Genomic DNA, 22,773 nt, shown 5'->3' with positions numbered 1-22,773 from the left:
ACTCTACAGCTTGAAATCTTGGGAACATTAGATCAGGGCCGGTGGAAGTGTGCCGTGTGGAGTCAGGGTTTGAACTTTGAGCCGCAATTACAGATGGCAGCCTGGGTATAAAATTGTATTCAAGAATCATAAAATAGTTGTACTGTCTAATCTCCCTGAATCTCTCTTTTTTTTTTTTGGTATATTTTTATTTAAAAGCCTGGCTCAATTATGAGCGCTGCATGGCCTGCCGTGGGTCCTGTGGATGAGGTCTTGATCCGCTCCTCGCAGTACCTCATGGAGGTGGCACACGACCTTCGACTGCGACTGAAGAATTACACGACGCCTGCCAAGGGGAAGGTGAAGTCTTTCTTTGAAAAAGCTCATTCCTGGAGAGTTTCGGCCAAATAATATTTTAACAGTGATGAAAATGAAGACAATTTGCATTACAGTTTATAGTGCTGTCTTCATTGCTAATGCAGTTAGTTCTGTACTGTGTGTACTTTTTCTGTTAAAGGCAGTGTTGATATATACTGTGGGAGGGTTCTTTTCATTTGAGGTTTATACAAAAGTGATTAGATGTCTGTCACTTCCTTTCCTTCTGCCCTGTAGAAGACAGACAAGCACGCACCTCCAAAGCCTACGCATTGTACCGTCTACGTGGCGAAGAACTACCCATCGTGGCAACATACCACCCTGTCGGTTCTACGTAATCACTTCCAGGTGATGCTCCCAGCGGGCCTCCCCCAGCGTCGTGGTGTCCTGCCTGTGCTGGTTCTGTTTTTAGGATGTTGGCAGTGTCGGGGGTGGGGCGAGGAAGACTGGCTGCTTTAATTACCTCTACTTGTGAAGCTTCCCTCGTTATCCCTGGTGGCTCTTCAGTGGATGCCAAGGGAAAAGCTGCAGTTTTCATCATTTTTGAAACTGTCATACGAAAATACACTGAATCTAGTTGTGTGTAATTAAAGGCTGTGGGACTTTTCATACATGTGGTTAAAGTTAGGAAGCAAAAACACTGAGATTCATGAAGCCTTGACCTTATGACGTTTGAAAAGTTTGAAGCTTGGCTCTTGGGTAATTTAAAAGAAAATGTATAGTATAATAATTACCCATAGAAATGGAGAGGTTGATGTTGTTTTTGTTTTGGCTATGTCAGGTAAATAGCTATCAAATATGATAGTTCTATTGAAACTCAATAATTAAGCTTAGTTCTTTAACTTTTTTTTATTCATTTGAAAGAGGAGAGAGAGAGCGAGAGAGAGAGAGAGAGAGAGAGAGAGAGAGAAGGAAGACAGAAGAGGGGAGGAGCAGGTAGCATCAACTCCCATATGTGCCTTGACCGGGCAAGCCAGGGTTTTGAACCGGTGAACTCAGTGTTCCAGGTCGAGGCTTTATCCACTGTGCCATCACAAGGTCAGGCCAGTTCTTTAGCTTTTTAAATTGAATTTATAGGGCTGACAGAGGTTTACATAATTATCCAGGTTTCAGGTGCCCAACTGTACAACACATCTCTGTACACCATATTGTGTGTTCACCCCCTGATCCTCCAAAACTTAGTTCTTTAAACTTAGATGCAAGTCATGAAGGTGCATATAAATAAGAGAGAGAGAAAATATAGATGATGGCCAAAGTGTAAGCTTTGATTTTATAGACTTACTAGAGTTTTGCCTCCATAAATTTTATAGTTAATTAGGAAATACTTAGAAAAACTTTTACGTTGGCAAAATTGAGTGGAAAGAGACGAGCACGTATTTCTTACTGTTTGTGACCCTGTTTTTACGAGAACTGCTTTCCCATTTGATTGAAATGGAAAGAGAAGGTTGCCTTTAGAATCTGCTTACAGATTCTAACTTAGAAATAAAAGGGGACAAGCTCCTTCCGAGGCAGAGAAGTGGAACTGTGCCTTAGGGGACTGTTTATTCATCCCAGGATTTTCAAGGAAGCAGGAGAACTAAATATCGTCTGTAATGTTCCAGGTCTTCAAAGGAAATACATCGCCACTGTTCTTTTAGAGGTGATAGTTTTACTTAGTATTTGTTGACTAGTTATATACACTTTCAAAATGTCATCATCTTTGGGCATTATTTGGAACGAATGGCTTCCTTTAAAATTTTGTTTGCATCCAAAAGAACCTAAAGAATGTTAGTTTGTAATCGAGAAGAATGGTCTTGTGTAGAATACGGCATCTTTTTTGTGACAAGGAAAAGGAATGTGTCCTACACTCTCCTTTTCCTTTCATCTGTATTTCAAAGCAAAACATTGACAAGTAGAGAAAAAAGTTTTTCCCATGTACCTCACCTAACAAAGGTTAGAATTGAAGGAAAATGGATTATTGGAAATCTGACTATGTTACTTTTCATTTAGATTCATTCCCAACCCTTGGCTTTGATAGTATGCTTCTACAGTAAGAGCAAATGAGTCACCTGAAACTCTGAAAAGGCCACTTGCTTTCTCACTCTATTAAAGGGGACAGTCGATGTCTGCCTAAGTGAATTTAAATTCAGGCAGCACATTTGGGACTTATGCTTATTCGTGATTAGGATACAGGCACTTGGTTTTGAGTAGATAGAAATGATTCTATTTTTAATAGGTCCGTAGCTAGGGATTCTTCTGTTCACATTGGTGGCAATAATTTATAACGGAGTGTTCAAATACAAACCTATAAATCTGTATGACAGTTGTGTATAGTTTTTCATTTTGATATAACTAAGGAAATACTTTCTGGAGATGCCATTATTTAAAAATTTTTTTTTTTTTTACAAAGACAGAGAGTCAGAGAGAGGGATAGATAGGGACAGACAGACAGGAACAGAGAGATGAGAAGCATCAATCATCAGTTTTTCATTGTGACACTATAGTTGTTCATTGATTGCTTTCTCATATGTGCCTTGACCGTGGGGCTATAACAGACCGAGTAACCCCTTGCTCGAGCCAGTGACCTTGGGTCCAAGCTGGTGAGCTTTTGCTCAAACCCGATGAGCCTGCGCTCAAGCTGGCAACCTCAGGGTCTCGAACCTGGGTCCTCTGCATCCCAGTCTGACACTCTATCCACTGCGCCACCGCCTTGTCAGGCTGGAGGTGCCATTATTATAAGAAAAAGTTAACATTCAGCATGGTGTGCCTGCTTTTCTTTTTTATCCTCAAAATCCTGTGTCCTCTGAATTTAGAGGGAGCTCCCTTCTGTGTTACTCATTCACCTCTCACTGTCCCACGATGCCAGGGCTGCATCCTCTCTGTTCTCTAGCAGACTGGTCAAGACCTTCCTCTAGGGCTGGCCTACTTCCTCTACGCACATCCATCTTACATCATCTTTAAAATATTTTTCTTGGCCCTGGCCAATTGGCTCAGTGGTAAAACATTGGCCTGGCATATGGATGTCCTGGGTTTGATTTCCGGTCAGGGCACACAGGAGAATTGACCATCTGCTTCTCCACTCCTTTCCCTTCTCTCTCCCTCTGTTTTTCTCTCTCTCTTCCCCTTCTGCATTGGCCCTAGGCACTGAGGATGTCTCTGTGTAGCCTCTACCTCAGGTGCTAAAAATAGCTTGGTTTCAAGCATGGCCCCAGATGGGCAGAGCATCAGCTCCAGATGGGGGTTGCTGGGTGGATCCCAGTCAGGGTGCATGTGGAGTCTGTCTCTCTATCTTCCCTCCTCTCATTTGGAAAAGAAGAAAAAAATTTTTTTTCTTAACTTTCTTCCCCAACTCTTTTTGTTTCTTTTTTTTTTAGAACAATAGTGGAAAGTTGCCTGATAACAAAATCATTGCTAGTGAACTAGGCAATTTGCCAGAACTGAAGAAATACATGAAGAAAGTGATGCCATTTGTTGCCATGATTAAGGTAAGCTGTGCAGCTTGTGCAGCTGTGATAGGTGAGTAATGGTTACCTAGGAGAGCAGAAGGAGGGGGACATCTCCCCAGTAAATCTGCTGAAAAGGCACTTCTCAGTCAGCGGTCATGGCATATGCACAGTCAGATTTGGGGGTTAGCTGTGGAGTTGCTGAGTGTGTGGACATACATCTTGTGGAGGAAGAACGTGGAGGATTGCTGCACCAAATGACTTTCTTTAGGGTCTACCTTCCTTTCAGTTTGAGGAGGAAGCATACGTGGTCTTTTGACTTACATTAGGATGTTTTTACTAGATCCTATTACAGGAATCAAGGTCCTACTTTTCTACAGGGTTAGCCAACAGGATACATGTTATTTCTAGTGGTGAGACGAGGGCTTCTCAGCATTGGCCCTATTGATATTTTGGGCTGGCTAGTTCTTTGTTGTGTGGAGCTTTTCTGTATAATGTAGAGTTTAGCAGAATCCTTGGCTTCTACCCACTGGATGCTGGTAGAACCTCCCTTTTATTCCCTTTAACTGTGACAACCAAGAGTGTCTTCAGACATTGCTAAATGTCTCCTGCGACCAAAATCAGTATTCCCCTCCCTACAGCTCCCACGTTAAGAATCTTTGGGATAGACTCTTAGTTTTTTTCTTCATATGCATAGCTGATGTATTGGGTTACTTGACAAAGTGAAAGAGAAAGAAGGCTGTGTGTTGCTTAAGATCTCAGGCTCTGGGGTCAGGCAGATCTTGGTTCAAGTTCTGTTTGCCTGTTACTTCTTAGTTTTGAGGCCTTAGACAAGTCACTTATATTCTCTGGGCCACAAGGTGTTTCATCTATAGCATAAGGAAATCAATAGGACCTACGTTTTAAGAGTGCTTTGAGGAGTCATGAAATAATACAGTTAACACTTCACTACCTATCAAGAAGTAGACTCCCTAAAGTTTTTTTTTTTTAACGTAAATCAGTGTCTTCTAGCCTGCTGGGCACATAGTGGTTATTCTTGTACTTGAAGTTTAGTCTTGAATCTTCTAGGCTACAGCTGCCTGCCTGATAGAGACACAAACTCTTAGCTTCTTCTATATTGGAGTAATTGTATTCTTAGGAAATCCTTTTAATTCTCCAAGATTGAAGTTAACTAATGGAGCCGTATGCTATTTCAGGTTTGAGAAATAATTTACAATTCTGGTTTGACCTATACCAATCAAGTTATATTTCTGCTGGTATGCTCCTAAGTCATTGGTCCCATTGGTCAAATTGCCAGGTCAGTTGTCAATAATACAGATTCAACAATATATCCCATTGTTGATTGCAAAGAAAACTCACATTGATGATGTTCATTGACAGAATTCAGAGAAACTGATTTGAAAAGTAGTTAAATGATATTAGATTCAAGAAATGACTTTTTGAAAAACCAATGTTAGCCTATTTGAGTAGTAATATATTTTTTGAGTAATATTGGTAATTTTCCAGGCATATTAGTGGTGTTGAAAAGTCTTTAATAACTCTGATAATAAGAAAATGGCTTTTTAGCAACTTTTTTCCCCACAGGAAAAGAAACATACTTAGATGAAATGAAAACAGTAAATATTAGGAATCATGTCAGGTCACTTTGAAGTAAGTGCAATCTGTTCTAGGCAGTTAGCTATATTTCTGTATATGAACTTGACTCTCCAAGGTTACATTTTGAGTTGGCAAATAGTTTATTTCATGTTCAAGAAAATTAAGAAAATAAATTGTTTTTTTAATAAGCGTAGAATTATTTGAGTATTCATATAGTATGACTTTTTTTGGCGGGGTGGGAGAGACAGAGATAGACAGGATGGGAGAGAGATGAGAAGCATCAACTCATAGTTGCGGTGCCTACCTTAGGTGTTCATTGATTGCTTTCTCATATGAGCCGTGACCTGGGGGCTCCAGCCGAGCCAGTGACCCCTTGTTCAAGCCAGTGACCTTGGGCTTTAAGCTAGTGACCTTTGGACTCAAGCCAGTGACCATGGGATCATGTTTATGATCCCACACTCAAGCCAGCGACCTCGGGTTTTCGAACCTGGCACTTCAGTGTTCCAGGTCAAATTTTTAAATTTTATTCATTGATTTTTCAAGGGAGCTAAGCAAGAATGATCAACTTATAGTTGTTTCACTTTAGTAGTTTATTGGTTGCTTGTCTTATGTCCATTGATCCAGCAAGCCCGGGTTTGTTTGTTTTTTTTTTACAGAGACAGAGAGAGAGTCAGAGAGAGGGATAGATAGAGACAGACAGGACGGAGAGAGATGAGAAGCATCGATCATTAGTTTTTCGTTGCGACACCTTAGTTGTTCATTGATTGCTTTCTCATATGTGCCTTGACCATAGGCCTTCAGCAGACTAAGTAACCCCTTGCTCAAGCCAGCAACCTTGGGTTTAAGCTGGTGAGCTTTTGCTCAAACCAGATGAGTCTGCACTCAAGCTGGGGACCTTGGGGTCTCGACCTGGGTCCTCCGCATCCCAGTCCGATGCTCTATCCACTGCACCACCACCTCATTAGGCAAGCCTGGGGTTTTGAAACAGTGACCTCAGTGTTCCAGGTCAGTGCTCTATCCACTGCGCCACTGCAGGTCAGGCTCCATCTAGTATGATTTTTTAAATTTTATTTTAAAATTTGTCAGAATATCTTAGGGAAATTTTTTTGTGTGTATGACAGAGAGAGGGACAGATAGGGCCAGTCAGGAAGAGAGATGAGAAGCATCAATTCTTCTTTGTGGCTCCTTAGTTGTTCATTGATTGCTTTCTCATATGTGCCTTGACTGGGGGACTACAGCAGACTGAGTTACCCCTTGCGTAAGCCAGTGATCTTGGGCTCAAGCCAGCGACCTTGGGTCCAAGCTGATGAGCTGTGCCCAAACCAGATGAGCCTGTGCTCAAGCCGGCTACCTCGGGGTTTCCAACAACCTGGATCTCTGCATTCCAGTCTGACACTCTATCCACTGTGCTACCACTTGGTCAGGCTCTTAGAGAATTTATTATTAGTCCACTATGCTCTGAAATAACTTTATAAAGAGCTGGTTTCTTGGAAATTTTTATTATTACTTTTGTTACTTGAAGTGATATTTTCACACATTTGATTTTTTGTCAAGCAAATTCTTTGGATTTGCATATTAAATCAGTCTAAATAAACAATGATAACATCATATTTTTTTGTGAATTTGAAGACCTTGTCTTTTCAGTCTTTTCATTACTGCCTTAATCTTACCATATTTTAAATGATAATTACTCTGAGCTAGTGCTTTCATTAACAAGCAGGCAAAGATAAAGAAAGCCGAGTCCAAGGCCTTTCCTTTAAAACTGTTAAAATTTGAAGATTTTATCAGTTGAGAGAAGAATTATTGCTTTGGAGGAAATACATTATTGTTTTTTTAAATCACTTCTTATTTTTCGGGTACAGTTAACATACAATATTATATATATAACTTCAGGTGTGCTCCCCAGTGATTAGATATTATATAACTTACTAAGTGATCACCCTGATAAATCTCATACCCTTCTCCTACCATACATAGTTATTAGGATATCATTGACTATATTCCCTATGCTGTACTTTCCATCCCCATGACAGTTCTGGTACTACCAATTTGTATTTAATCCCTTAACCTTTTCACCCATCAGCCTGCCCTCCTCACCCCCCAATCTGCCAACCATCAAAATGTTCTCTGGGCCCTGGCCGGTTGGCTCAGTGGTAGAGCGTCGGCCTGGCGTGGAGAAGTCCCGGGTTCGATTCCCGGCCAGGGCACACAGGAGAAGCGCCCATCTGCTTCTCCACCCCTCCCCCTCTCCTTCCTCTCTGTCTCTCTCTTCCCCTTCCGCAGCCGAGGCTCCACTGGAGCAAAGATGGCCCGGGCGCTGGGGATGGCTCCTTGGCCTCTGCCCCGGGCGCTAGAGTGGCTCTGGTCGCAACAGAGCGACGCCCCGGATGGGCAGAGCATTGCCCCCTGGTGGGCAGAGCGTCGCCCCCTGGTGGGCGTGCCAGGTGGATCCCAGTCGGGTGCATGCGGGAGTCTGTTTGACTGTCTCTCCCCGTTTCCGGCTTCAGAAAAATACAGAAAAAAAAAAAACGTTCTCTGTATGAGTCTGTTTCTGTTGCTTGTTTTTTGTTTTTTTTGTTTTTAGATTCAATTGGTGACAGATAAGTATTTATGGCCATTTTATTGTTCATATTTTCTTTTTTCTTTTTTTTTTTAAGAAAACCCTTTAACATTTCATGTAATACTGGTTTGGTGGTGATGAATTCCTTTAGCCTTTAGCTTTTTATTCTCTGGGAAGCTGTTTATATGACCTCCAATTCTAAATGATAGCTTTGTTGGGTAGAGTAATCTTGGTTGTAGGTCCGTACTTTTAATCACTTTGCACATTTCTTGCCACTCCCTTCTGACTTACAAAGCTTTTTTTGAGAAATCAGCTGACTTTCTTATGGGATCTTCCTTGTCGGTAACTAACTGCTTTTCTCTTACTGCTTTTCCGATTCTCTTTGTCTTTAACCTTTTGCAGTTTAATTATGATGTGTCTTGGTGTGGGCTTCCCTGGGTTCATGCTGTTTCTGTGCTTGTATGTCTATTTCCTGCACCAGGTTAGGGAAGTTTTTTGTCATTGTTTTTTCAAATAACTTTTCAATTTCTTGCTCTCTCCTCCTTCTGGCACCCCCATGGTGCAAATGTTGGTGTGCTTTAAGTTGTCCCAGAAGCTCCTTACGCTATCTTCGTTTGTTTGGATTCTGTTTTCTTTTTGCTGTTCTGATTGGATGTTTTTTGTTTCCTTATAGTCCAAATCGCTGGTTTTATTCTCAGCATCATCTACTCTACTTGTTGATTCCCTGTAAATTATTCTTCATTTCAGTTAGTGATCCTTCACTTCTGACTGGTACTCTTTTAATGGTTTCTAATGTCTTTTTCATGCAGTTGAAGTTCTTATTAAGTTACTTGAAGTTCTCACTAAGTTTCTTGAGCATCCTTATAACTATTGTTTTGAACTCGCTATTTGATAGTTTGCTGCCTTCATTTCTTTTTCTGGAGATTTCACTTGATTCATTTGGGATCTGTTTCTTTGTCTCTGCATTTTGGCTGCTTTTTATGTTTGTTTCTGTTTATTAGGTAGAGCTTCTATGCCTCCCAGACTTGATAGAGTGGCTTTGTCTAGTGGATATCTTCTAGGGCCCAGTGGCACAGCCTCCCCAGTCACTTAAACTGGGCACTCCAGGTGTGCTCCTGTGTGGGCTGTGTGCACTGTTCTCTGGTAGTTGAGCCTTGGTTGATATTTGCATCCCTGGGAGGGATGACTCCCAGGCTGATGGGCTGTGAGGACTGGCTGTGACTACAATGGAGGAGCTGCTGTGTAGGAGTCGACCCTATGGAGCACAACTTGCTTCAGCGGGGCTTTGGTGCTCCCTGAGTCTGTCCCTTGAGTGTGTCGCTTGTGAAGGTGGTAGAGTGGTAATCTGATGTGATCTGAAACTATTTACTGCGTACACAGGATCTAGGTCCTCCCAGGAGGTACAAGGCCAGCCACCGCCTTTGCCCTGCCTGGGACCATCTGGCATGAGCTACAGGGCAGTGTGCAGATGGCTGCTATTTTTGCTGGGCTTAGAGGTGCCCAGGAGAAGCCCAGCTGTGAACCAAGGTCTGCTGCTACGTGTGCTGGGCCTGAGGCCACTTAGGAAGATGTATGGGTTTGCAGAGGTCTGATGCTGCTTGTTTGAGAGATTTTAGGAAAGTCCAAAGCAGGTGTCCCCAAACTATGGCCCGCAGGCCACATACGGCCCCCTGAGGCCATTTATCCGGCCCCCTGCTGCACTTCTGGAAGGGGCACCTCTTTCATTGGTGGTCAGTGAGAGGAGCACTGTATGTGGTGGCCTTCCAACGGTCTGTGGGACAGTGAACTGGCCCCCTGTGTAAAAAGTTTGGGGACCCCTGGTCCAAAGCATGAAGCAAGAGAGGCTATTGTATGGAAAAGCCACTGGAAACAGCTTGGTGGGCCTGTAAGTTTGGATGTGGCAGGGCCTCAGGGAATCACCTAGTTGGGTCAAATAGCAATAGCCAGGTTGATGGAGACTCAGATGACGCCCCCGCCTGCAGGTTCTGTCGGGGGAGGAGGTATTTTGGAAAAGGAGCAGCGGCATCCGCCAGCACTTTTGTTTGGAAGAAAGCTGCCCCCCAACCCCCCCAGTCTTACCCTGATGCCAGACAGTTTATTTCCTCCCCTATGTCCCTAGTTCCTTTCAAGCTGCTGCCTTAGTGCTGGAGCTCAGAAGGAGTGAGTCCGAGTAAGTCCATGTATAAGCCCTTTAGAGGAGCTATCTGGGACTCCAGCAGCCTCCTGTCTCACTCAGCCACAATGCCCACTGGCTTTTACAGTCAGAAGCTAGGGGACTTCTCTTCCTGGCTCTGGAACCCTGGGATAGGGGACCTGGTGTGGGACTGGGACCCTCGCTCCCCAGGGGGGGGAGACCTCTGCAGCCGAGATATTCCTCCTGATTTTATTCTTTTTTTTTTTTTTTCATTTTTTCATTTTTCTGAAGCTGGAAACAGGGAGAGACAGTCAGATAGACTCCCGCATGCGCCCGACCGGGATCCACCCAGTACACCCACCAGGGGCGACGCTCTGCCCACCAGGGGGCGATGCTCTGCCCATCCTGGGCGTCGCCATATTGCGACCAGAGCCACTCTAGCGCCTGGGGCAGAGGCCAAGGAGCCATCCCCAGCGCCCGGGCCATCTTTGCTCCAATGGAGCCTCGGCTGCGGGAGGGGAAGAGAGAGACAGAGAGGAAAGTGCAGCGGAGGGGTGGAGAAGCAAATGGGCGCTTCTCCTGTGTGCCCTGGCTGGGAATCGAACCCGGGTCCTCCGCACGCTAGGCCGACGCTCTACCGCTGAGCCAACCGGCCAGGGCTCCTCCTGATTTTAAACTGCCACACGTGGATGTGGGACCATCCCATTCTGTGTCTCTGCCCTCCTGCCAGTCTCAGTGTGGCTTCTTTAAGTCCCTAGTTGTAGAACTTCTATTCAGCCAGATTCCAGGTGCTTCTGAATGATGGTTGCTCTGTAGTGTAGTTGTAGTTTTGATGTGGTTGTAGGAGGATTCAAGTATCGTGCTTGTTTACCTACACTGCCATGTTGACTGGAAGTCTCAAAATATATTCTTTTCAACATATTTTAATGTGATTTTGTTTTTCAAAACCATTTTGGCTGTTAGGAAAATCTGGAGAAGGTGGGACCTCGTGTTCTGGATTTGCAATTAGAATTTGATGAACAAGCGGTGCTTATGGAGAATATAGTCTACCTGACCAATTCACTGGAGGTAAGAGGGGCCAGGTATTGTGATAACTAGTTAACCATAGTAAACATAATCCAGGTCTTTTGTTTTATAATAAACCTTTTATAAACTTCACTTTGTATGTTTAGTAACTTTGCCAAATATAGTCAAAAATTTTTTGGAAAAAAAAAGTTTTTGGAGAGAAAGAGAATGGATCAGTATAGAAGTTTCAGGAAGAAAAAATGATCTGTTGTCTTGTTTCATTTATCAGTTATTCTATACATAAAATACTAGCTGTATAGATCTGGATCCTCTGTCACCCAAATTATCTTTTAAAAATTGAGGAGAGACCGTATATTCAATTTACTTTCAAAATATCTCATATTATGGGCTACTCTGAATTGCTTTTCCCCTCCCTTCTTTCCTTTTATCCCTTAGATTCACAGAATTGGATTAATTAGAATTCTTGGCTCATGATATATTATTAATGGTCCATGCTGCTCATGATTTTTAATTTAAATTAAAAAAAATTTTCCATTCTGGATTATGTAAGTTTTTAAAAAAGAATATATTTATTGATTTGAGAGAGAGAGGAAGAGAGAAACATGAACTTGCTGTTCCACTTAGTTGTTCCCTTCAGTCGTGCACTCTTTGATTGCTTGTTGTACATGCCCTGCCCAGGGGTTGAATCTGTGAACTCAGTGCTCTGGGACGATTCTCTAGCCACTGAGGCACCTGGCTAAGGCTGCTTTTTAATTATAGTTGACATACAATATTTTATTAGTTTTAGGTATACAAGATAGTTATTTGACATTTATATACATTATATAAAGGGATCACCATGAGAGGTCTAGTAATCATATGTCACCATACAAAGTTTCTGTGATATTACTGAGTGTGTTTTGTATGTGTACATTATGTCCTGTTTTCTTTAAATTGATAATACAATGGATATCCATGAATCTATTACCAACTCAAGAACTAGGACATTACCAATAGCTTTCACATATTCTCCCTGTCCTACCATCCTGCCCTAGTCACCACTTCATGAATGGATTCTAGAAGTGCTGTCTCTCAGGCAACTTAGGCAGAAGGAAGGATAATTTAGTGCTCTAGGAAAAACGTTAGAAGACTGTACTGGTTGTAGCGATAGTGAAGACACTGAAGTAAAGGACAGCAATGCAGGTTTAGGTTTAGACTTTGAATAATATGGTTTCATGAAATATTAGACTGGAAGATAGTTGTTTCTAAATAAGCATTTTATATCGTAATTATAAATTAGTAATTAAATGAATAAATATTAGTGGACATCTATTTCAAGAATATTTATAAATATTCATATATATTCATGGAGGTCAAAAAGCTTGGATCTTTGGGAAATGGGGACACATATTTAGAATCATCTTATATTCAAGCCTGTGTAGTGTTACATTTCTGAGTTTATTTCAGTGGAAGCCTTTTATCCTCAAATGCTAGATATCTGAACTTTATATAAGTTTAGTCTTTTATGCTATTTTTCATTTTCTCTTATATGACAGTAGATATCAGATTACATTATAGAAAATGTTAAACATGACTATACAAATAACAGTACTATGAGACAGCTAAGATCGGTGTCAAATAATTGATTACATTTGTTTAATGTTTATATGGAAAATAATAAAATTGCACAGACCATTTCATGTTAAGTGGAGAACTTAGATTTGCTCTTTGGTGAAATAAGGTGATGATTAATTTCAGTCATATTAAGTCATACTAATGACTTTCATTTTTTCCCCTCTATTTAGCTAGAACACATAGAAGTCAAGTTTGCCTCTGAAGCAGAAGATAAAATCAGGGAGGAATGCTGTCCTGGGAAACCACTTAATGTCTTTAGAACAGAGGTAAGTTAGAAGAAGCTAACTGAATTATTGCATTTTAGAGCTAGAAGAGACTGTAGAGATCATTACATCCAAACCCATCATTTTAAAGCTGGAAGGAAGTGAGGTCCAGAGAATTGGTTAAGTGATTGGTTGGGTCCAGGCTGTTTAGTTTATTAGAAATGGGGTTGGATTTGAGGGCTCCTAATTCCCTGGTTTGTGCAATACTCACTTTTCCTTATTCAACTCTAATGGATAGCATCAGATGTTATTTGTGGGTTAAAAAAATAAAAATATGATTTTCAAAACCTGGTTTTTATTTTAAAAAAATACAGTGGAAATTGAAATGTGAGACTTTTAATTTATTTACTGATTTTTAGAAAGAGAGGATGGTATGAAGGGAAGAAGAGAGAGAGAGAGAAAAACACTGATTTGTTGTTCCATTTATTTATTGGTTGATTTTTCTATGTGACCTGACCGGGGATCAAACTCAAAACCTTGGCATATTGGGACGATGCTCTACCGAGCTGATCTACCCAGCCAGGGTAAAGTGTCAGAGTTTTCTTTTTTTTATTTATTAATTTTTTCTTTTTTTTTTTCTAATTTTTATTTATTTTTTACAGAGACAGAGAGTGAGTCAGAGGGATAGACAGGGACAGACAGACAGGAACGGAGAGATGAGAAGCATCAATCATTAGTTTTTCATTGCACATTGCAACACCTTAGTTGTTCATTGATTGCTTTCTCATATGTGCCTTGACCACGGGCCTTTAGCAGACCGAGTAACCCCTTGCTGGAGCCAGCAACCTTGAGCTCAAGCTGGTGAAATTTTTGCTCAAACCAGATGAGCCCGCGCTCAAGCTGGCGACCTCAGGGTCTCGAACCTGGGTCCTCTGCATCCCAGTCTGACACTCTATTCACTGCGCCACTGCCTGGTCAGGCAAGTGTCAGACTTTTTTTAAAAGTGAAAAAGCACTTTGCTTCTTCCAGTGGGTCTTGGTTTGATAATGTTATTCAAGAGTTTTTGGTTTCTGGCATACAGTAAATGAGATCGATGCATTATCTTAAGTTATGCTGCAATTGACTTTTTCCTCTTATGGTTTTGGCCATTATTGGTGAAGATAAATAGCTTTTGGAGTTTTGGAGGATTCTGTGTGTTTGTTCTCCAGGAATCCATGGAGAATGGCAGCACTGGGCAGAGTCCAGTGCTGCAGTTGGGAGAGCCCATGACATTCCTGCTTCTCTTGATAAGCAGTGGACTTAGCTATATCCTGTTCCTTTTACCACATTTAATTGAAAACCCAACAAATAGAAAAATCCCATTTTGAAAGAATGAGGTAATTATGATCTTGGAAACTTCCTGAATTTGTTATCACATAATGAATACACTCATTATTTAAGATCTGGTAGCTTTTAAACGTGCAGTCATTCGGGCTGTGGAGATAGGTTCTTAAAAGTGTTCTATATACAAATATGTTTATTTCAAGCCATGGCCAAGCATTCTTTTAAGATATATGTATTAAATCTTTCATAAGACTCAGTTGATTTTTTTCTATTTAAAATAATGAGAGGGTCTTTGACTATATAGCTTATACTGTATAATGTGGGTGGTATTATGACATAGAACTGGTTTAATCCTGTCTCTGCCTCTTTTGTTTTATGACCTTGGCCTACTTTGTTAATAATCTGTCTAGTTCTCAGCTTCTCATCTGTGAAAGGGAGTCTTAAAGAACTACCTTTCAGGGAATAAGAATAATGTCTGTAAAGTGCTTTGTACAGTGCCTGCGACACAGAAATTCAATAAATGATGGTAGTTGTGGAAGAGAAAATATAATTATTGTTAATTATCTGTCATCAGTATTAATACATGTAGTTGTCACTTTTATCTAGGATTGGGTTGTAAGCATGTACATCTTTTCCTGCATGTCTGCATATCCCTTTGTCTGGTATTAGAGCACCAGAATTAAACCTGTCTTTCCTCGGGCATTAAAAATGTAGCAGCTTCCTTTTCGCTCAGCAGTATTCAAGTGTGATTTCCCATAACAATTATTTTCTCTTTATTTCCCCAGCCTGGTGTGTCAGTTTTCATAGTGAATCCCCAGCCATCCAATGGCCACTTCTCAACCAAAATTGAAATCAGGCAAGGAGATACTCGTGATTCTATAATCAGGCGTTTAATGAAAATGGACCGAGGAATCAAAGGTGAATGGTTTGTTTCCCTGTGCATTTGGCAAGAACTTGTGGAGTTGATGAATTCTAAGCAGAAGGAAGAAAGAAAAGTAGCTGGCTTGCTTAGGGACAGCTATGTAATACTATGGGAAGAGTATTGGACCCAGAATCGGGAAACCTATGTCTTTGGGACATTGTGACTAGGTAGCTTGGTGACTTGGCCATGTCATTTAAGCTCTAAACTGATCTCCTTTTTAGTAAAGTGAGGATACTGTATGAATATTTTTCTAAGGCTCCATCTAGCTTTAAAATTGTAACAAGCAATGTCTCTCTCTCAGAGGTTTTCAGCGTTAACGTGTATATACCCTTAATTTCCTGAACCAACTTGCTCAGGTGGTTCTGTTCCTATTGAAGGAGGAAAAACAGAGTCAGCATTAGCCATTTAATCAATTTTGTGACCCTGTAACACAGAGGGTGTCATTAGTCCCCTGTTACAGGTCATGAAATGGAGGTCGGAAAGACTAACTTGCAGTGATCATTCAGCTAGTAAATCCTCGAGCTGAAATTCAAACTCAGGTCTGTCTGACTCCAAACTAAGCTTGTTCTTTCTTCTAAACAATGTGCCTCCAAGTGAAATATGTAAATGATCTGAATTTCTTATCAAGATTTAGTTAAGATGTCCTATGATTAGATTTAATGTAATAGTTTATAGCTTTTCTTCCCCCTCATCACTCATCCAGGTCGTACGCTGATCATAGTACGAAAGGCGTTAGTATGTCTTTGCGTTATTTTTTTCTCCAATTATGAAGACAAATTAATGTTGAGATTCCTTATTTTGTATTATCTCTCTTCTTAATGGCAATCAAGAATTGATTGGGCCTTATTCCGTTAATGTAAACTTGTCTGAAAAGATCTACGGATCTCAGACAGTGACCTAATTTATGAAAATATATTCAGAGTAACAGAATGCCATTAACACAGAAGACTGGAAATAGGCCTTTGGACTTCCTTCTACCATGTTAGGTTTTGTTCTCTTGAAGTCATTTGCTCACCTGTGCACAGTTCTTGATTGACTATCATGTATAGTATGTGGAGCAATAGTGTGGATGTAGAGACCCCTAGTATGCACTAAGAGGCTTGGGGAGTCTACAAAGTATTGTTCATTCAGACTCTGTATCTGATAATCCTAATCTAAGGAGAGACTGCTGAGTGCAGTAAGAGAGGTATAGATAAAATTTACAGCAGAGAAAAGGGTGAGGTTATTTCCAACTGTGATGATCAGTGATGAATTTATGAACAAAACATTGTTTGGATGGGGCATGAAAATGATACCTGTGAGGGTGGGGGAAGGGTGTCTAGCAGGAGGGAAACACTAATCCTTGCCTTACTATGTATCAGCTGTGTATTAGGGCTGGAGATTTTATTTTTTTAGACATTATTTTAGAATTGTTGTAAAATATACATAGCAAAATTGAGCGTTTTCGTCATTTTAAAGTGTGCAGTTGGGTGCCATTAAATACATTCACTTTGTTGTGCGACCATCACACTATCCATCTCTAGAACTTTCTGCATCCTAAAGTGAGACCCTGTGCCCATTAAATGATAGCTCTCCGTAGGTCTGCCTCTCTCTAGTCCCTGCTGACCACTGTTCTACTTTCTGCCTCCAGGTATTTGACTGTTCTGGCACCTTATATAAGTGGAACTAGACGGTATTTGTTCTTTTGTGTCTGGCTTCTTTCACACAGTAAAGTGTCTTCAAGGCCCACCCATGTTACAGGCATTTACCGTGTTTCCTCAGTAAACCAAGTACTGTAGAGTGATAGCATCACCCTTAGAACCTATGACCACAAAACGCAGAAGATTTTGAAATATGAGTACAGGCAGTCCCCGGCTTACAAACAAGATAGGTTCTATACGTTTGAAAATGTTTAAGTATTCATATGCGCAGAACGGTACGAATAAATACTATTGATATATTAAGACAAACGTTGTTGCATTTAGTAGGTAAATGTACCTGTTCCAACTTACGTACAGATTCAACGTAAGAACAAACCTACAGAACCTATCGTTCGTAACCCAGGGACTTCCTATATATAGAGAACCGTACTGTGGCTTTACTTGTCTATTTTATATTGCATATATGCAGTCATGAGAAAACTTTGTGATAGAAATAACTCTTAGCCATGAAAAACAATATTGTGGCTTTTATAGAAAATTGGTATTTGGACTCACTGGACAGGATTATCATGCGTGTAGCAAACGAGAGGATGTATTTCTCTATTGAAAATTGTATTATATAATGTTAAACCCACCTCTCTGTTACATATACTCAGACAGAGCATTGACCAGGTTCGTTGGAATGGTACTGAAATGTGTTTCCTACATTTTGTCCTTTCACATTGAGCCTATGGCACAATTCTTATGTCCTTTGTCAAGCTAGCTGTGAATAATATCATCATAAAATCCTTTAAGTTGGGTATTAGTAGCTGCTATGAATTTTAGAAAATAGATAGAAATGTTAGGGGAGTTTGAAATCAATATTCTTCCAAGTGTCTACAGAAGAGCTCTAACCTTGGGACTTTTCCGGAAGCCCGCAGGAGACTTTGCTATCTGAGGGGACTGAGGTATGAGATGGGAAGGAAGTGAAATTCAGTAGTAGCATTTCTCTGTCTGTTGCAGTAACCAGTGAGTCATCCAATTAGTGCCGATTGTGTTGAGGGTGATTCTGATCTAGGTCCGGGAGGAACTGGGCCAGCCCATCATTTTGCTCCACAAAGACCACTGAGAAACTATTTGATGATAATGACTTGAAATCACTCGCAGCCCATACCACATATGAAGTAATAACTTGGAGGTGAAAGGCTCCGTTTCACATTATCAATCCCTAGGGATGTTCAATTACTCTCATCTCTTCTCCAAGTGCCTTAACTCTTGTGTAGTTGCAGACTCAGATTTCAACATTTTCATCGAGGTCTGGGATAAGAAAAGATAATACCTCCACTAAGAAAGCTTCAAGATTTATTGGCTGTAATGAACTACATGGTGAAACATCAAAGCAAATGTGTTGTCACTTAGCAGCCTGATTGAGTATTAAGGCTTCTTTGAAATACTTTGATTCAGAATTGCTTGGGATGATGAGGGAGGTCTGTTTTAAAGGACACACACACACACACACATCTTCATTAAAAGGACTTGTGCATAAAATCTGCTGGCAGAACTGTCACTGCTTCTGTAGCAGAATAATTTGGTATCGCTGATGTGCCTGTTGCATTGCACAGGCTGTTAGAATGAATAGTATTTCCCCCAGATAGACCAGGGCTGTCACACAGACTGCGTCTGCTCCTTTCCCGGGTAACCTGCAGGGCTTGGACTATGTCTGGGAATAGGTTATATGGCCTCTGCAGAGACTCTCCAGAGACTCTGACAGGGTTTGCCTTCCTGGTAGTTGCTGGTAATTGCTCTATAAGCCCCAAGATCCCTCTTCTAAACTTGCAGTCCTTCAGTCTCTGTTTCCCAAGGAGAAGAGGACGCCAGATAACTTGTACCCCTGCCACAGCCGCCAGCTGCTTGAGTGTCTCTTTTTATCTCTCGCTGAACTTCACACCCTCAAAACAACACCCCTGGGAGCGCAGTGCAGACCACCCGCGCTCTGCTGTAGAAGGGGTGGGAAGTAACTTGGAAGATATCTCTGTTTCTGTGGATCAGGTTAAACATAACCAGCCACGCTACATTTAGAGTGAGATAGAAACCTAGAATCACCATTTGTAGTCATTTGTCGTGTCTCTCCACCATACAAAATAAAATCATTTGGCATTGGGAAGTCTTAGAATTGCTGAAATAAATTGTTTTCAGGCTCAATTATTAGCAAGCTCATTGGATTGTACACTTGATCCAGGGACAAGCGCTTTCTGTGCCAGGAGCTGCCTTATCAGCTTGCACAAGAGCAGATCGGGGAAATCTCAAACCAGGGAGCGTTGGAGCTCGTCCAGAAGCTCAAACTTCTAGAATCTGTGCCCTTTCTCCGGCCTTCCCCTGTTCTCCTCATCTCTCATCGGCTTGTTAATACAAACGCTTTCATCCTTTGAGCAAAACAAGAAACTGGCAATGCTAGGCGTTACAATAGTAATTCTCTTTTCCAAAAGTACCTTCCAAAAAAAACCCAACAACTCTTAGTTTCATATATTCCAGGAAGCAAGATAAGAAAGAGAAATGTTTTAGACTTTCTGATACAGTTTTCTGAAAAAGAGTTAATTGAAGCATATAAAAAGTGATTCAAGAGACCATATAGGATAATGCTCAAAGTTAGACTCAATTCTGCCTCTTGGTTTATAATCCCAAGGCGTGTTTTATATAGACTCTGACGATCTTTGACCTGGGTGAAAAGCTGACAGAGGATGAAGACTGGTTAGATTTAGCTTTGTTACTGGATCTTATTTAATGTAATAATCTGATGGAAACATATTTTAGATATCATAATTAATGTGTTTAAAAAGGTGAATTATCAGACTCAGGGCATGGGTTTGAGTCAGTGACTAATTAAATGTTCATATTGATCTTTTTTGCTGTAGATCTTTCCAAAGTGAAACTGATGAGATTTGACGATCCCCTGTTGGGGCCTCGGCGAGTTCCCGTCCTGGGCAAAGAGCAGACTGGGAAGTCCCCCATTTCTGAGCATGCTGTTTTCCACGTGGACCTTTTGAGCAAGAAAGTTCACCTCACCGAAAATGGGCTCCGGGCAGATATTGGTGATACAGTGGTCTATCTGGTTCATTAAACTCATGGCAATTGAACATTTACCCTGCTTTCTGGGGATAGTGCTACTTTGTGCCTACAGATCAGCAATGAGAACCTTCAGCTGGACCTAAATAGATTTCATTTCTAACCATCAAATTCTGCATGTAATCATAATTATACCAAGTCATCTTGGATTCCTGGACCTAATAAATTTTTTTTTCTTTCCTGGGGCCTCTAAGAGAAATAGTTTATACCATACTTTTTTTTTTTTTAAACAAAGTATTGCCACTTCCCAGAAGCTTCTAGAGTTTCACACACGAAGTGTCAGCATGTTGCTTTTCTGAGGTGTATTTTACACCTCTGAAGGCTAAGGGGTTTCTAACAACTTTTACATTGTACCCATTAAGGAGTTAGCTGTATTCTTTAAAGAGAAAAAAGTAAATTAGAAAGCTGGTATTGCTTTTTTTTTTTTTTTAATACTTTATTGATTTTACAGAGACAGGAGAGAAATGGGAGCATGGAATGGGAAGTAACAACTCATAGTTGCTTCATGTTAGTTGTTCATTGCTTGCTTGCTGTATGTGCCTTGACCAGGGAAGCCCAGGGTTTCGAACCGGCAACCTTGGCATTCCAGGCCAAAGGTTTATCCACTGCGCCACCACAGGCCAGGCTGGTATTGCTTTTTAAGGAAAGGAACTCTTGTGACAATTTAAAAGAACAAGTGAGACTATTTTGACTTGACTGTGAACCACTAAAACTTTTATGTAGAGAACAAAACAGGTCTTGTATTTATAAGAATTTGTTTAACTTTAATATGTTCAGTTAACCACCAGTACTGTTTTCCAAGGCTAATGTTAATAGTTTATAAGCAGTTTCTTTTATCTGCACTAAATTTAAGCATTTTAAAAGAAGGCATTCCCCCACCCTCAAAAACTACATTTATCAAATTGTCTTTAAAGACCATGCCGACTATATTGCAAATTTATGTTTTTATTTTTGCTGGAATGCCTTTTGATGTGATCTGTGCCACCTGTCTTCATAATGAGGAAAAAATATTAGGTATTGAGTGGCAGAGGAGAAAAACATTTCCATTTCTTGAAGGGTTCAGTATGGAGGAAGACCAGCTCTGATAACCCCAAGGAGCCTGAATCCTAACTTGCACGTCATGCAAAGAGATTTTATTGAGCTTCTTTCATTTGCTTTGCACAGTTTGAGATTTCTGGGCCTCATTGAACGCTTTGTCATAGATCATTAAAGCGAAGCATAGAGCGATAGAGCTGGAAGAGCCCCTAGAGCTCATCAAGTGCCAGTCATCCTTTACCTGCGAGGGCAGGCACTACAGCATAGTAGGTAAGATTACAGGTGCTGAAGTCAGACAGGTGAGGGTAGAGCTCCATTTCTTTTCTTTTTTTTTTTTTTACAGGGACAGAGAGAGAGTCAGAGGGATAGATAGGGACAAATAGAAACGGAGAGAGATGAGAAGCATCAATCATCAGTTTTTCGTTGTGATACCTTAGTTGTTCATTGATTGCTTTCTCATATGTGCCTTGACCACGGGCCTTCAGCAGACTGAGTAACCCCTTGCTCAAGCCAGCAACCTTGGGTCCAAGCTGGTGAGCTTTTTGCTCAAACCAGATGAGCCCACGCTCAAGCTGGCGACCTTGGGGTCTCGAATCTGGGTCTTTTTGCATCCCAGTCAGACGCTCTATCCACTGCGCCACCGCCTGGTCAGACAAGCTCCCCTTTCTTCCACTTGCTACTTGGGTGATCTGGGCCACAATTCAACCCATGTCTCCATCTATAAAATAGAACTAATGTACCTACTTTGCTAGGTATATTGAAAGATGTTGAGAAAAAACCACATATATAGTATAGTCCTTGGCAAGTAGTAAGTTTTCCATAATGTCCTGACGAGGATGATGAGCCTTCAGTAAAGGTTAGTGATGAAAGAGTAATAATAATAACCTTCCAGGGCATATTGGCTTAAGATTATCATAGGTAGCCTGACCAGGCAGTGGTACAGTGGTAGAGCATCGGACTGGGATGCGGAGGACCCAGGTTCGAAACCCCTAGATCACAGCTTGAGCGTGGGCTCATCTGGTTTGAGCAAGGCTTACCAGCTTGAGCCCAAGGTTGTTGGCTTGAGCAAGGGGTTACTCGGTCTGCTGAGGTCCCTTGGTTGAGGCTCATGAGAAAGGAATCAATGATCAACTAAGGTGCCGCACCGAAGAATTGATGCTTCTCATCTCTCTCCCTCCCTGTCTGTCCCCATCTATCCCTCTCTCTGTCTCTCTGTTGTGCGCGCATGCACACACACACACACACACACACACACATTACCATAGGCTATCATCACGTCATTTGTATTGGTTCCTTTGGGGCACCTTTTTGGTTGTTTTCTCTCACTTAGATTTTTTTGCTGCTACCTCAATCTGCATAACCTTAGTTATCCACCAAATCAAAGTTGGTTTGTTTTTTTTGTTTTTTTCATTTTTCTGAAGCTGGAAACAGGGAGAGACAGTCAGACAGACTCCCACATGCGCCCGACCGGGATCCACCTGGCACGCCCACCAGGGGCGACGCTCTGCCCACCAGGGGGCGATGCTCTGCCCATCCTGGGTGTCGCCATGTTGCGACCAGAGCCACTCTAGCACCTGAGGCAGAGGCCACAGAGCCATCCCCAGCGCCCGGGCCATCTTTGCTCCAATGGAGCCTTGGCTGCGGGAGGGGAAGAGAGACACAGAGAGGAAAGCGCAGCGGAGGGGTGGAGAAGCAAATGGGCGCTTCTCCTGTGTGCCCTGGCCGGGAATCGAACCCGGGTCCTCCACATGCTAGGCCGACGCTCTACCGCTGAGCCAACCGGCCAGGGCCAAAGTTGTTTTTTTTGTGTGTGTGGCAGAGATAGAGAGTCAGAGAGAGGGA

The 22,773-nt window shown here is 41.6% G+C and overlaps 1 protein-coding gene across 1 annotated transcript in view; it reads left to right on the top strand.

Annotated features, from left to right (window-relative positions):
• LARS1 (leucyl-tRNA synthetase 1) overlaps nt 1-20,076 on the top strand; it is a 56,556-nt gene extending 36,480 nt beyond the window's left edge. Inside the window, exons 26-32 of the mRNA XM_066272884.1 lie at nt 199-339; nt 592-702; nt 3,708-3,818; nt 11,030-11,134; nt 12,877-12,972; nt 15,018-15,150; nt 19,686-20,076. Coding sequence (XP_066128981.1) covers nt 199-339; nt 592-702; nt 3,708-3,818; nt 11,030-11,134; nt 12,877-12,972; nt 15,018-15,150; nt 19,686-19,891 — 903 coding nt within the window. The 3' untranslated portion in view covers nt 19,892-20,076. The remainder of the gene's footprint in view (nt 1-198; nt 340-591; nt 703-3,707; nt 3,819-11,029; nt 11,135-12,876; nt 12,973-15,017; nt 15,151-19,685) is intronic.
• Nucleotides 20,077-22,773: the final 2,697 nt, after the last annotated feature.

Source organism: Saccopteryx bilineata, chromosome 4 (genome assembly GCF_036850765.1).
Source record: "Saccopteryx bilineata isolate mSacBil1 chromosome 4, mSacBil1_pri_phased_curated, whole genome shotgun sequence".
NCBI classification, from domain to species: Eukaryota; Metazoa; Chordata; class Mammalia; order Chiroptera; family Emballonuridae; genus Saccopteryx; species Saccopteryx bilineata.
This window is presented reverse-complemented; position numbering and strand designations above follow the sequence as displayed.